Raw genomic sequence first — 13,248 nt, 5'->3', positions numbered from 1 at the left:
ATTCACACAGTCTGTTTTATACCTACTCATCTTACACTAGATCCTCCTCTTCTTTTTCCAGTTCCAGGTTCCTGGTCTCCTCCTGGGTAACCACTGTTCCTACCCAGTTTCCCTGCATCCTCTTTTTTCCCACTCCAAACAATGCTTCACTGGGCTGCCAGGTCAATCTTCCTAAAGTTCAGGTCCAATCCCATCACTCTCTTGCTTTGAAACCTTCCGTAGCTCCCCGGTGCCTACTGAATTACTTAGAGCTTCCTAACTCACAGACTCATAAAAAATTATTTATAGCTTCCTAACTAAAAAAAAAAGAAAAAGTTTCTCAGTGCCCAACCCACACTTCAGCCTCCTGTCCCACTGCTGCCCGATATACACACTGTGTTCCTGCCCAACTGTACTCACTGCTGTCCCTCAAACATGTCCCCATGTACCTCTGCCCCTCTTCCTCTGTTCTGCTCTCTGACTGCAGCCAGATCTATTTGTTTCCAGCTGCTGAAATCCTCTGCTTTTTTCCCAGACTGTCTCTCAAACCCACTCTCTTTCTCTTCCTGTCCCTAGTGTTAGCCTCCACAGATGGTAATTCTCCCATGGGAATCAACCAGCATTCTGAAGCAGAGTTATTTATTTGCCTAGGAGGTTGCAAAGACCGGGAATGTGCTTTATGACCCCTGACTCCCCAGCAGTGTCTGCCGTGCACAGTCTGGGCACATGACAGGTGCTTAGTAAATGTTCATGGAATTGGACTGACACCTTCAGGACAGGTAGCATGAATCAGATGAATGCAGATATAACAGGAAAAAGAACACGAGAGGAACCCTAACACCAGCATCCAAATTTAGCCCAGGCATTGATATACACCAGCTCCATCTTCTTGAAGAGACCCAGGGACTGGGAGGGGCACCCTGCTGGCTTTGAAGGTGGGCAACGTTGCTGTTTAATAGCTGTGTGGTGCTGGATCTCAGCCCTGCCACCTTTCAAAGGCTGTGGTCAAGAAGAAGGCCTGGGCTTCCCTGGTGGCGCAGTGGTTGAGAGTCCGCCTGCCGATACAGGGGACACGGGTTCGTGTCCCGGTCCGGGAAGATCCCGCATGCCGTGGAGTGGCTGGGCCCGTGAGCCATGGCTGCTGAGCCTGCATGTCCGGAGCCTGTGCTCCGCGGCGGGAGAGGCCACAACAGTGAGAGGCCTGCGTACCGCAAAAAAAAAAAAAAAAAAAAAAAAATAGAAGAGCCCACTAGCCGCAACTAAGACCTGATGCAGCAAAAAAAAAAAAAAAAAAAAAAAGAAGAAGAAGGCCTGTCCACAGGGCGACTAATATCCTTTACTTATCGCCTTGAGACATATGACAGAAACAAGATGACAAATGTAGCCAGTTGGGCAAAAGCCAGAGCCTGGTTTCCCACTGCCTTCCCCTACCCCCTTTCTCCACTTAAGGATTTTCAGTATTGGGAAAGCTAATGATCATCCACAAAAATATGAAAGGAAGAAGGTAGACCAACAGGTTTAAATAACAGAATTGTTATAAAGAAGCAAAATGATTTAAAGGTTAGGATTCCCAGAAAGCCAGAAGACTCAGGTTAAAATGATTACTTAGCTTCTCAAACCCTCAGTTTCTTCCTGTTTACAATCAAAATAGTAACCCTCTTACTTCATACACTTCCTCTGAGGACCACCTTGGGCAGTGGTTCTCAACCCTGGCTGCACCTGGGAATCATCAGGGAACTTCAAAAACTCCTGATGCCCGGGTTGTGCCCCCTACCAGCTAAGTCACAACCGCTAAGGGGCAACCCAGGCGTTGATATTGTTTAACATTTCTCAACTGATTACAATGCGCAGCCAAGGGTGAAAACTGGTGATGTAAGAAATGCCTGTTGTCTTGGTTGACAAAATATCTACCACATAACAGCAGGAACCATTCATGAAGCATAAGCATTATTATTATGGTTGCTGGTGGTCGTGCTGGTCATGGTAGTGGTGGTGGTGAGGGTGACGGTAGTGAACAGATGGGCTCTGCTTTGGGCTCAGAGTCCTTGTGGAGAAGACCTGTTTTAGCGTGAACATGACCAAGATCTGTTCTGGCTCGGCAAGGAATATGTCATTCTCTGAGGTCATCACATCCTTTCTCTAATCAAACCTCCCACCCTTTGGCACTCTTCTACTCTACATGCCTGTTCTTTGACCTCGCAGAGATTTATTTCTTGCTTCGTTTTTGGCCTCTCTGCCTAGAAGCCCCATCTCTGGTTTAACTTCTCCACCTACCGTCTTAGACCCTGGGACACTCATTTTAATATTCTCTCAACAGCACCACGGAATCCTTTGCCTCCTCCGAATCTCCATCCCAAGCTAAAGCCAATTTCTAGTTTCTGTGCTTTTTTTGCAAAACACTGCAGAGAAAACTGCAGGGCAGTGCTGACTGGTTTTATCATGGTTCCAACCCCAGCTGGTCCTCACCAATGCTCATGGTGCTTTCACCTAAATCCAGTCCTTTCCTTACGTGGTTCCCATGGTGTCTGCTCTGAACTTTTACCACATCAGTTCCCTGTCCCAATTGGCCCACTTAACTCCTCAAGGAAAGCCAAGTTGGTTGCTTCATGAAGAAAGGAGGGGCCATCAGACTGAAGTTTCCTCCAGCTTCATCTTCCCCATCCAGCCCTCTGACTCGGAGGAACAAGGATCGTTCCTTCTTTTTTCTTTTTTTTTTTTTTTTTTTTTCGGTACGCGGGCCTCTCACTGTTGTGGCCTCTCCCATTGCGGAGCACAGGCTCCGGACGCGCAGGCTTAGCGGCCATGGCTCACAGGCCCAGCCGCTCCGTGGCATGTGGGATCTTCCCGGACCGGGGCACGAACCCGCGTCCCCTGCATCGGCAGGCGGGCTCTCAACCACTGCGCCACCAGGGAAGCCCCATTCCTTCCTTTTTTAAAGGACACATCATTTCTCCTGCTTCTCTCTGGTTCTTTCTTTATCGTTTAACAACTCTCCTGTAGCTTCAAACTTTGCCCCTCTATGGGGCTTCACCCTAGCCTACCATAGCCAAGAAATATGGTGTATTTCTCCCTCTTCTAAAAACAAAAAAGAAATCCTTTCTTTGATGAGCTCCTCTGAAATATCCTCTTTCTCTCCCTATCTGCACTTGAAAGAGTAATATAGGGTCTCCAATTCTCACCTCCCATTAAGGTTTGAGTCCCCTGAATGCTCACTTCTACTGGCAACAAGCTACTCAGTTGCTCTTGCTAAGATCACTGGGAACTTCCTGAGGGTCAAATGCACTGTTGCCATTTTTAAGCCCTCATCTACTTGACTTTTCTGCAGTATCTGACAGTGCAAATCACTGTTTCCTTTCAAATCAGTTCAGCCCAGCAAATTCTGCTGGCATGACAACTCTGTGTCAGGTCCTGTGCTAGAGGGACTGGGGACACGAAGATTAGCAAGATGAGGAAGAGTCTTTGCCTCTCAAAGAGCTCAGAGTCTGCTCAAGAAAACACACAGAGCGAGAAATAATTAGGGTACATTCTAGGTCGCGACTCTGGAGTTTATTCAATCCTCTTCTCCTTTACCTTCATACCACCCACTCCTACCCCCCAAAATCTGTGTCCTCAGCCCCTCTCACTGGATTCTCTTCCTCTGTTTGTCCCTTCAAGGTTGATGTTTCCCAAGGTTTCACAATGGCCCATTTTCTCTTAGTTGCCCTGCCTTATCTCCCTTGGAAATATCCACTCTCAAGGCCCATACACTGTCCATCACCAACGACCTCCGAGTCTATAGCTTCAAACCTAACTTTAACCCTGTAACCGTATGTTCTTATTTCTCACTGGATATTCTCCAGAAAATTTCAACTCAAATGAACCAGGACCTAATTGTTTTACCTTCTGCCCCAAGCTTGTTTCTCCTCCTGGGTCCTTTGCAAACTTAATCATTTTTACATCCACCGCGTGGCCAACCTCGAAACGCATTCCCAATTCCTCATCCTTGCTCATCCATACCTCCTTCCCACCAACTAGTCTTCGACAGCTACTCTCTCTGTTTCAAATCTATCTCAATTTCTGTTTTGTCCTTAGTGATGTTAGCATCACTAAGTTGTCCTGTCAGCCCTCATCTCATCCCTTCTAGTCCATTGCAGTAGTCTTCTCATATAGCTCATGCCACCATCTTTTTCCACCTCTAAACCATGCTCATATTTTTGTCTGCTATCTTTCTAAAAGATGGACTTAATCATCATCTTCCTATAAATCCAAACCCTTAGCAAGGCAGTAAGCCTGTACTCTAGACCTGCACTGTCCAATATGGTAGCCATTTGTGTCCTGTGTGCTATAGTGCCTGACACATAGTGGTCACTCACTTATTCCTCTTTCTTTCCCTTAAGACTCACCCTTCCTGGAAGGTTAAGCAGGAAGAAACTATAAATGCTCATTTCATGACTCAATATAAAAGCATAATGGCAAAAACTAAAAATAGAACTACCACATGATCCAGTAATTCCACTCCTGGTTATATATCTGAAGAAATTGAAAACACTAATTCAAAAAGATACATGCACCGCAATGTTCATAGCAGCATTATTTACAGTAGTCAAGATATGAAAGCCACCTACATGTTTATCGATAGATGAGTAGGTAGAGAAGATGTGGCATGCATACACACACACACACACACACAAATATCAGCCATAAAAAATAATGAAATTCTGCTATTTGCAACAACATGGTTGGGCCTAGAAGGTATTATGCTTAGTGAAATAAGTCAGACAAAGGCAAATACTGTATGTTATCACTTATATGTGGAATGTAAAAAATAAAACAAGTGAATGTATGAAACGAAACAGAAACGGACTCACAGATATAGAGAACAAACTGGTGGTTACGAGTCAGGAGAGGGAAGGGAAAAGGACAAGATAGGGGTAGGGGATTAAGAGATACAAGCTTTTGATACTATGTATAAAATAAATAAGCTACAAGGAATACATTGTACAGCACAGGGAATATAGCCCATATTTTATAATAACTTTAAATGGTGCATAATCTATAAAAATATTGAATCACTATGTTATCCACCTGAAACTAATATAACATTGTAAATCAACCATCATACTTCAACAACAAAAAAAGCATAATGGGAAACTCAATCACATGATCCTTCCTTTCAGGTTCTGATTCAAGTGGCTCTCTGAGAATAGACCCTTCCTCCCTCTGTTCACCCGCCTTTCCAAGATCAGACTCAGTTCTTGTCTTTTAGAACCACAGGGAGAGAGTCTGGCAAGAGCCACCGTTGTACCAGCTGATTTAAATCGAAATGTTTTCCCCAGATAAATGCGTGCTAAATAATACACCAGCTCTCCAGCCAAAGGGAAGTGACAGGCACTCTGTAAATAAAGGCACTTAGTTTCTGGTAAAGAGTTGTAAAGTGGTTCTGAGCTGATGTTTGCTGACCAGCAAGAAGTGGCTTCACCTGCTTCATATAATTGTCACTGCAGTCTTGCCTGCTGTATACTAAAACTGCATCTCATAGACCCAACCGTCACCTCAGATATACTGTCCAGCATGGGGTATGCCACCTTTCTCTGTAATTGTTTTTGACAATCAGCCATCACATTTCAGATCTTTTCAGAGAGTATCTGGTCCAGAATCCCTAGGCTGGGCCAGTCCTGACACCATGTGGGCTAGAACAGTGACACTAAAGGGGAATGTGAAAAGAGAAGAGGGAAAAGAGGTTTTGTGAGTCTAGGAGAGCAAATAACACGCAGTGGCAAGTGTCTGAACACAAATCCCAGTGAAGGCTCTACCTCCTCAATGTTAAGACACATCTTCTTGTTTCATTTCATGTTAGAACAACTCGCCATAAGGGTGCATGAATACTCTGGCCCAAGAGTACACACATCGGTCCTGGGTCCACAGTTCTGTCCTGCTGTGTTCTGGAGAGATGGTATCATAGCTCTCGAGACAAAACAAAGGAATGGGTTTCATAAGCACTACAGAATAAAGAGTGATGAAAGGTGGGGTGTCAGTGGCCAGAAATCTCTGTAGTTCCCTCTCATGGGGAAGTTAGATTTGTTCCCCGAAATGAAAAGAGTAAGACGAAATCCATTTTGTATTCTGTAATTCCAATCCACTTGGAGTTTGGTCATGCCAAATGCCCAGATGAAGGGTAACAGAAGTATTTAAACACAGTGGGCATTCCGGTGGGTCACAAGGGTCTCAAGGAGGGGGAGCAGCCGGGAATCTCAACTCGTCCATCTGACCCCATGGACTGGGATGAACCTGAGGCATGGGCTGTACAGTGAGCAGCCGGAGGTGAACTTACAACGCTCACCCATCGGGGAGGAAGCAACCTCCCGTGTTGATGGCCACCACTGGACCACTGCCTTTTGGAAGGTCAGAGTGTCACCAAAGGGGACTATTAGAAACCAAAGACAAGAGAGGAGCAGATAGAGTAAGAAAACGATGGGAAATGTGGACTCAGTGGGGCTACAGCTTCGACAGTCTCTCATTGAGAGCCAAACACTCCACTCCAACGCCAACCAGGAGTCTCTGAAAACCACCACCGGCCACAGGGCACATCCTCTGTCCCTTCTGGTGTGCGTGTGCGTGTGCGTGTGCATGTGTGTGTGTGTACAATATAAGAGCCCTTGGGCTTCCCTGGTGGCGCAGTGGTTGAGAGTCCGCCTGCCGATGCAGGGGACACGGGTTCGTGCCCCGGTCTGGGAGGATCCCACGTGCCGTGGGGCGGCTGGGCCCGTGAGCCATGGCTGCTGAGCCTGCACGTCCGGAGCCTGTGCTCCGCAACGGGAGAGGCCACAACAGTGAGAGGCCCGCGTACCGCAAAAAATAAATAAATAAATTAAATAAGAGCCCTTTTTTTTGCAGGAAGAAATGAGTCCTCTTTTCCTTTCTTCCTTCTTTCCCTCCAAGACCTACTATTCTTGCTTATTCCTGTGATAAAAACAGTAAAGAAGGCTTTTGAGGATCGAGTAAGTGTTTGAAGAGGGGAGGGGAAGCATTTTTTTTACCAGTTTGGCCATCAAAAGGATCTGACAGGCGGGGATAAGGTTTAAGAGAGCTGGAAGGAACACCTATGTCGGATGCATATGTGACTATATTATATGTTGAGATTCTAATCTAGGACCTTGAAAATCACGATTCTTGAATTGCGAGGAAACAGGCATGCTGGGGAAAGGGAGTCTTTTCCTGCCCCTCCACCCCCTATTCGGTTCCATCTCCACCTGGAGGGAGCACTTCCCCTGCTTCTACTTCTTTCCATTCCCTCTGCTAGCTGCTGCCAGGAGATGAGGAGCATCTAATGGGGTTGGTCAGTGTGCTCACTGGACCCAGTGTTGTTAGCATAAAGATTTATTGTGCCTTAAAGCAGTGCACACAAGTCACCTGGGGACGCTGTTAGGATGCAGATTCTGACCCGGTAGGTCTGTGTGGCATGAGCGTCTGCATTTCTAACAGTCCCTGGGTGATGCCCATGCTGGGGTGTGGGTGGGAAGACACACAGTGAAGATCAACTACTTGGGGGAAGGAACCAAAAGCTAGCTTGCCTCTTCCCCCTCCAAGAAGGCCAGCTAACTGTCTCCTCCCATCCTTTGTCACCTCGGCTCCCTGAACAGGTCGTGCAGGAGGCAGGAAAGAGTTAAGGCTCCTTTCTTAGGGCCTCGGCGCATTGCTCTGTGCACCGCTGAGCAAACGGAGACCAAGATTTAGATGTGGGGGAGAGGCAGAGGAGGCTGGAGTGGAGATTGTCAAAACCAAGCTTCAGGCTGTATCAGCCAGGGTTATGTCAAGAATAGAAGCCACTCTATTCCAGGTACAACGAAAATTAGAAGTTGACACAGCCACGGGCAGGGCTGGAGGAGCAAAAGTCAAAGAGGCCACCATTAGCCATTTCACTTGCAGCACCAAGGGGAAGGTTCTCTTGAACTTCACCAGAAGGTGCTGTGAACCTCAGGACCCTCGGGGAAGCCCACACACCAGTCTCCATCTCTAGCAGCGAAGCCAGTGGTTCTCAAAGCTTCCCCTGAGAGCTGCTTTGAACCCTGAAGCTGCCTCCAAAGATCAAGACTTGTTTTTCTCTTCCACTTTCCAGATCTCGCCCTAGTGCCCCTCTCTCATTGGCAGACTCCAGCCCAGAAGCAGGCAGAGAAGGGGCTTCTGGAAACTATTGTTTCTGGCTTCGCTGCAACGTCGGGGGGACCTTAGAAGGAGGTGGTGGTCATGCTGAGTTGGCAAAAGATAATGTAGCACATAGGTCTAGGCGGCAGGATGGAGCTGAGCTTTATCATATCAGTAAGATGGTGCTTCATAGCCCAGCGGCTGCAGTTTTTGTGGGCTGTACGCCCTCTATCTTTACTCCTGGAATGATGGCATTCAGGTCCCTATCAGGCACCCGATGCCACCTATCCAGTAGACCGCATATGACAATGATCCTTCAGTTCATGGCAAGCCCACACAGACGTGTTACTTGGTGGAAAATGCTTCACATCCCACCCTGCCAAGGCCCTGATGAGTGAGGTGTTTGTTGGAGGGCTTCTGCAGTGCCGCCTCTCTGAGATTCCTAGACAACATCTTTACTTGGAACCCTCTGCCCAGGGTCCCAGAGCAAATGACAGGGAAGATCAGGGCAGAGCAGAGGTGGCAGATGTGTGGCATTTAACACTGTCATGCCTCCTATAGAGAACGCACGGGCTGACAAGTGTCACCTTCTGCTAAATGACTTTCAGTGTCCATATACTCCCCACCCTCCAGAGACCACTGTCCCTTGGTCAGCCGATAACAACGCAAAGCTTAACACGCCCCATGCAGCTGTAACAACAGCAAAGCTTAACACAGGTCAATGGCAAAAACAGATGCTGGGGAGAAACACTGGGAATTGTTCAGCCAGCATCATCTCAGTGCTCTGACATTTAGCTGGCGACCCTGGTCCTAAAGCCACTGTTTGCGAAGGCTGAGGGGGTGGCATTGAAAGGCTGGATTAGTTTTGGGGAAGACAGCCTACTGAGAGTGTGGATGTTAGGGTCTCAAGCCCACTGCCCGGGCGGCGAGAAGCAGCAGCAGATGCCCCTTTGAAAGCCACGGCAGCCACGGTGTGTTTCTCTACCAGGCAGGCTGATGTGGGCCTCTATGGATTACGGAGTGAAGGATATCCCTCTTGCCAGCCCCTGTCCCCCGTAGGCACAGCAGAGAGGCTGCCCTTACCTTGGGAATTAGCCTGCAAGACCCCGATGCTGTCATCAAACTGCATAGATTTGATGTTGAGTGACGCCAAGATGCATTCCTTGTCCTGCAGCGAAGTATCATCAATATTATTCTGATTGGCTGACAGGATAACGCACATGTCACAGAGGTTGATGTTGACGGCCCTTAAATCAGCCCGACTTAACGGCGTACCCTTTGGCATAGAGGAAAGAGAGAAAAAAAAAAAGGAGAAGCAAAAGTGAGACTGAGGGACAAGAGGGAAAGAGGGGGGAAAAGAATAAAAACAAATTAAAGATTGAGCTGGAGCTTTGGGAAATTATTTAACAAGTATCTTTTTTATGCCTTGACATTAAGCTGGCCTAACTACGTTCAAGGGAATAGGAGCTGTGTGTTAATCTAAAGGGTAGTCGGTGCTGATGGCAGCATTTTAGGGTTGCTCTCGATACTCGATCAAGCTATTACGAACTAACGAGGGAGAGGAATTATGCCATGGTTCTATATCTTCTTCCTACCTGGAAATTGTCTTGATTTAAGTAACTGTCCTGTGGCAACCTCTGGCTTTCAGAATGTAATGAGGGGGTGGCTTTCAAATGCCTGTTTATTTAATAGCAGGTCACTTCTGTCTCAGGCAAAAAGACAGCAGCTCCAACTAGAATTCCCAAGGCAGCCAAGAGGAAAGAGCCAGGGAGCACGGTGTGATGAAGTGGGGCTGAATTTGGAGGATGTGGGAGCAAGTGGAATTAATGTGCATCTTGCAAAGGGGATATGGAAAGGGGTGAAGCTTCAGGTATATGATTTTAATGTATATTTTCAGCAAGAGAAAAACAAGGAAATCACCTAACTGTCCAAGAACAGAGGCATGGCTAAATACACTATCAGATATATATACAATGGAAATCTATGTGGCAGGTAAAGGGATTGAAAGACCTCTCCGTGTAGGTATTGCCTTGGAAGCATCTCAAGACAGAGGAACAAGCGAAACAAATAAACAAAAGAAACAAGTTCTAGACAATTCAAAAAGTATGATTTCATTTATGTAAAAAGAAACCCACAGAATAGAACTATATATGTATGAATGTATTTATAAATGTACGTACACTCAGAGAGAAAGTTCAGGAAAAGTACACATTAAACTAATAACAGTAATTACCCCTGAGGAGGGAAATAAGATTTGGGGTGAAGGAAAAGTTTGCTTTTGACTTTATATACATCTGCTTTGTTTGAATATTTTATAACAAGAACATACTTGTATATTACTGGAGTAATTAAAAATAAATAAGTCAGTAAACAGATTTTTTTAAAAATCCCATAACAGAAAACAGTGGAAAAAAATCCTCAGGTCAAGGAGGTAATGACAGAGGCCAGGAATGCAGCCACTGGTAAAATAGAAGGGTTTAGGATTGGAGGAGAGGGGCATGACCCCCACCTGCTCTGTGTCCTCGGGAGGGGGGGAACCAGAGAAGAACTAATCAGGCCATCCCATGTGATAGGGTCCCAAGGGCATCATTTTGGAGTTCACCGTCAGCCACCAGCCTCCTTGATCCTCCAACCTGAATCCAGCTTCTGACTTGCCTTCATGGAGACCTGAGCTGTCTTCAGCTCACCGACCGTGTAGGGAGAGGGTCTGTCAACTGCCTATGTCTCTGGATGCCTTCCTCTCGTTCTCCTTCCTGGAAATGGGGCTTTGAGAAGATTGGACTTGGCTGCAGAGATCAAGGCCATCAGCCCTCTTTTATGACTCGGTGGCAGTCATACTATTCCCAGCCTCCAAAATGTAACTGCAAAGTGGAATTATGGAGGAAGAGGCATTTAGTGCTACGGGGCTGGGAAGCTACAAATTCCAAGCTCCAGAGCAGGACCTTTTGAGAGAAGGAGAAGTCTCCCCCTTTTTACTGGGGTCTTTTGGTACAAAATAAGTCTGACCAACTTCCTGAATCATTTCACCAGTGTATAAGCCTCAGTTGCCTACATCCATATTCTTTTAATTTTCTTGTAGGGAATCCACCAGTAATTGTGATATAAGAAAATCCCTGTGCAGCTGTACATGCATGATTTCAAAACTCAAGAAATACAAATGACATACATAGAAACACCTTGTGTTTCTCTGGGCTGGTCCTATATCTGGGGCCCTGTGTATACAATGAAATATGTGGAGACATAGGTGAAGGCCCATTTTGTACCAATATGTTGTGTTCAAGTGTGATATATTTTGGAGGGTTTGAAAAGGCCCTGCAGATAGGAGAACTCATTCATATAGATGCAGGCAGATGAGTGGATGTGTACAAGAGCAAACAGAAGGAAACACACACAACAAATACACACAGAAAAATCACACCCACACCCACACACCCAACACTATACACATACACACATACATAGACTCCTGTATCCCAGAAAACTAATAAGCTATTTACAAAATACTTTTAGACCCTAGTCCATTTGTTTCCAAGGACCATGTGGAAGAGCACATATAGGAAAATAATCATGGAAAGATGTAATCACAACTATCATGTTTCTGAAATTAGGTATATATCTGTTTATGCTCTTTTATGTATATGACTATTTTTCTGCAGGTGACTATTTTTAACCACATGTGTTCACTAAGTCAGTGAATTTGGGGGTCAGCAGCCAAAAAAATATCTGTCTATATTTTTCTCAATTCTTTATATATTTATTGAGTGTCCACTGCGCCAGGCATACGTTAGGACACATGGTATTGATAGCTATGAATGGGCATTACTTGTGGATTGATTCTTATGTCTTCCTTATTGAATTATATTACTTGACTTTTCTTTTTCCATTTCCGAGGTTCTAGAAGCTGATAATAGAAATAACAAATTTCAGCTCTGTAAGTGGGAAAAAATCCAGACTTCTCAAAATATAGAATAAAATCTGTGTTCCTCAGTTTTAGGGATGGGAACTTCCAAGAAAGATGTTTGGAGTATAAGTGATATTTGCATGGATTTGTGACCTGGAGAACTATATCAAAGGTTGAAATGTACAATGCTCTACAATTATTTGAAAGTTAATGGAAAATATATTGATTAACGATTGGGAAGTAGTTAGTTATGTGACTCCCAGATCACGTATCCCATGCCCTCTCATTAAATTGTGCGGTCCCAAATTGTTCCTTTTAGATTTGGGTCCTAGTGTTTTGTAATCAAGAACATCACATGCACACATGTGCACACATGTATACACACACACAATCTCATGAAAACATTACTGGGCTTCTAAATGACTGGGAGGGAGAGAGGGGTTGGCCAGCAGAAGGGGTTGGCCTTTTGTACAACAGAAATAAAGAACTCTGTTAAATACATTTAGTTAAAAACAGAACATGGTAAAATAAGATTTCTCCAAGCATTCATAACGTCATAAATAAAGTGATATTAATAGTTCCTTATGTAAATTCTGCTATAAGTACTATAATATTGCAAAGCGCTGGGTTTGGGTAGGCAAGAGAGAGACTGTATAGACACTGATACAGTTAATACATTTGATACCAGCTAAACTCCATGCCTGGTGAGTGACTGAATTTGGCTGCAAATTCCTTTTAATAAGGTCTCCCAGGGTTTGGATATTCCTAGACAGAGCATAGGGGAAGGGCTGAGTCCTCAGGTCCATAACCAGATGAAGAAGCAGAGGCATGATCAAAGCTACAACCACTCTATCCATCTGGGGGAATTTTTCTTTTGTGAATGAAAAGAAGAAAAAAGCATTGCTAATGTGACCTTGGACTTACAGGCAATATGGACACTTTGGGGAAGTTATGAAGAGTCTCCCATTCCCGCTTGAGGTACTCAATGGAACCCACAAACACAATGTGCTTGAGCTCGTGGTAGTGAAAGTTGCTGGCACGGAGTGGCATCACCAGGTTCCGGAGGCCAATCAGGGCTGAACTGACATCGCCAAAGATGCAGACCACCACGTGGCCACTCAGGACGGTCATGGCGGCTTCACTTCGAGTCTGCCGGAGGGAGAAGGGCACAGGCATTGGAGAGAAGACCTCATGGGGTTGTGAAAAGGACTGAAAAAAATCACTTGTGTAAAATACCAAGTAAACAA

The 13,248-nt window shown here is 45.5% G+C and overlaps 1 protein-coding gene across 6 annotated transcripts in view; it reads right to left on the bottom strand.

The window, feature by feature from the left end:
- KCNMA1 (potassium calcium-activated channel subfamily M alpha 1) overlaps positions 1 to 13,248 on the bottom strand; it is a 757,357-nt gene that overhangs the window by 58,467 nt on the left and 685,642 nt on the right. For all 6 annotated transcript variants that reach the window (XM_081250585.1, XM_081250584.1, XM_081250583.1 and 3 more), the window contains 2 exons: positions 12,926 to 13,150; positions 9,184 to 9,376 (listed from right to left, as the gene is read on the bottom strand). In XM_081250585.1, coding sequence (XP_081106711.1) covers positions 9,184 to 9,376; positions 12,926 to 13,150 — 418 coding nt within the window. The remainder of the gene's footprint in view (positions 1 to 9,183; positions 9,377 to 12,925; positions 13,151 to 13,248) is intronic.

This window comes from Mesoplodon bidens (genome assembly GCF_964165515.1).
Source record: "Mesoplodon bidens genome assembly, chromosome: 1".
Classification (NCBI taxonomy): domain Eukaryota; kingdom Metazoa; phylum Chordata; class Mammalia; order Artiodactyla; family Ziphiidae; genus Mesoplodon; species Mesoplodon bidens.
This window is presented reverse-complemented; position numbering and strand designations above follow the sequence as displayed.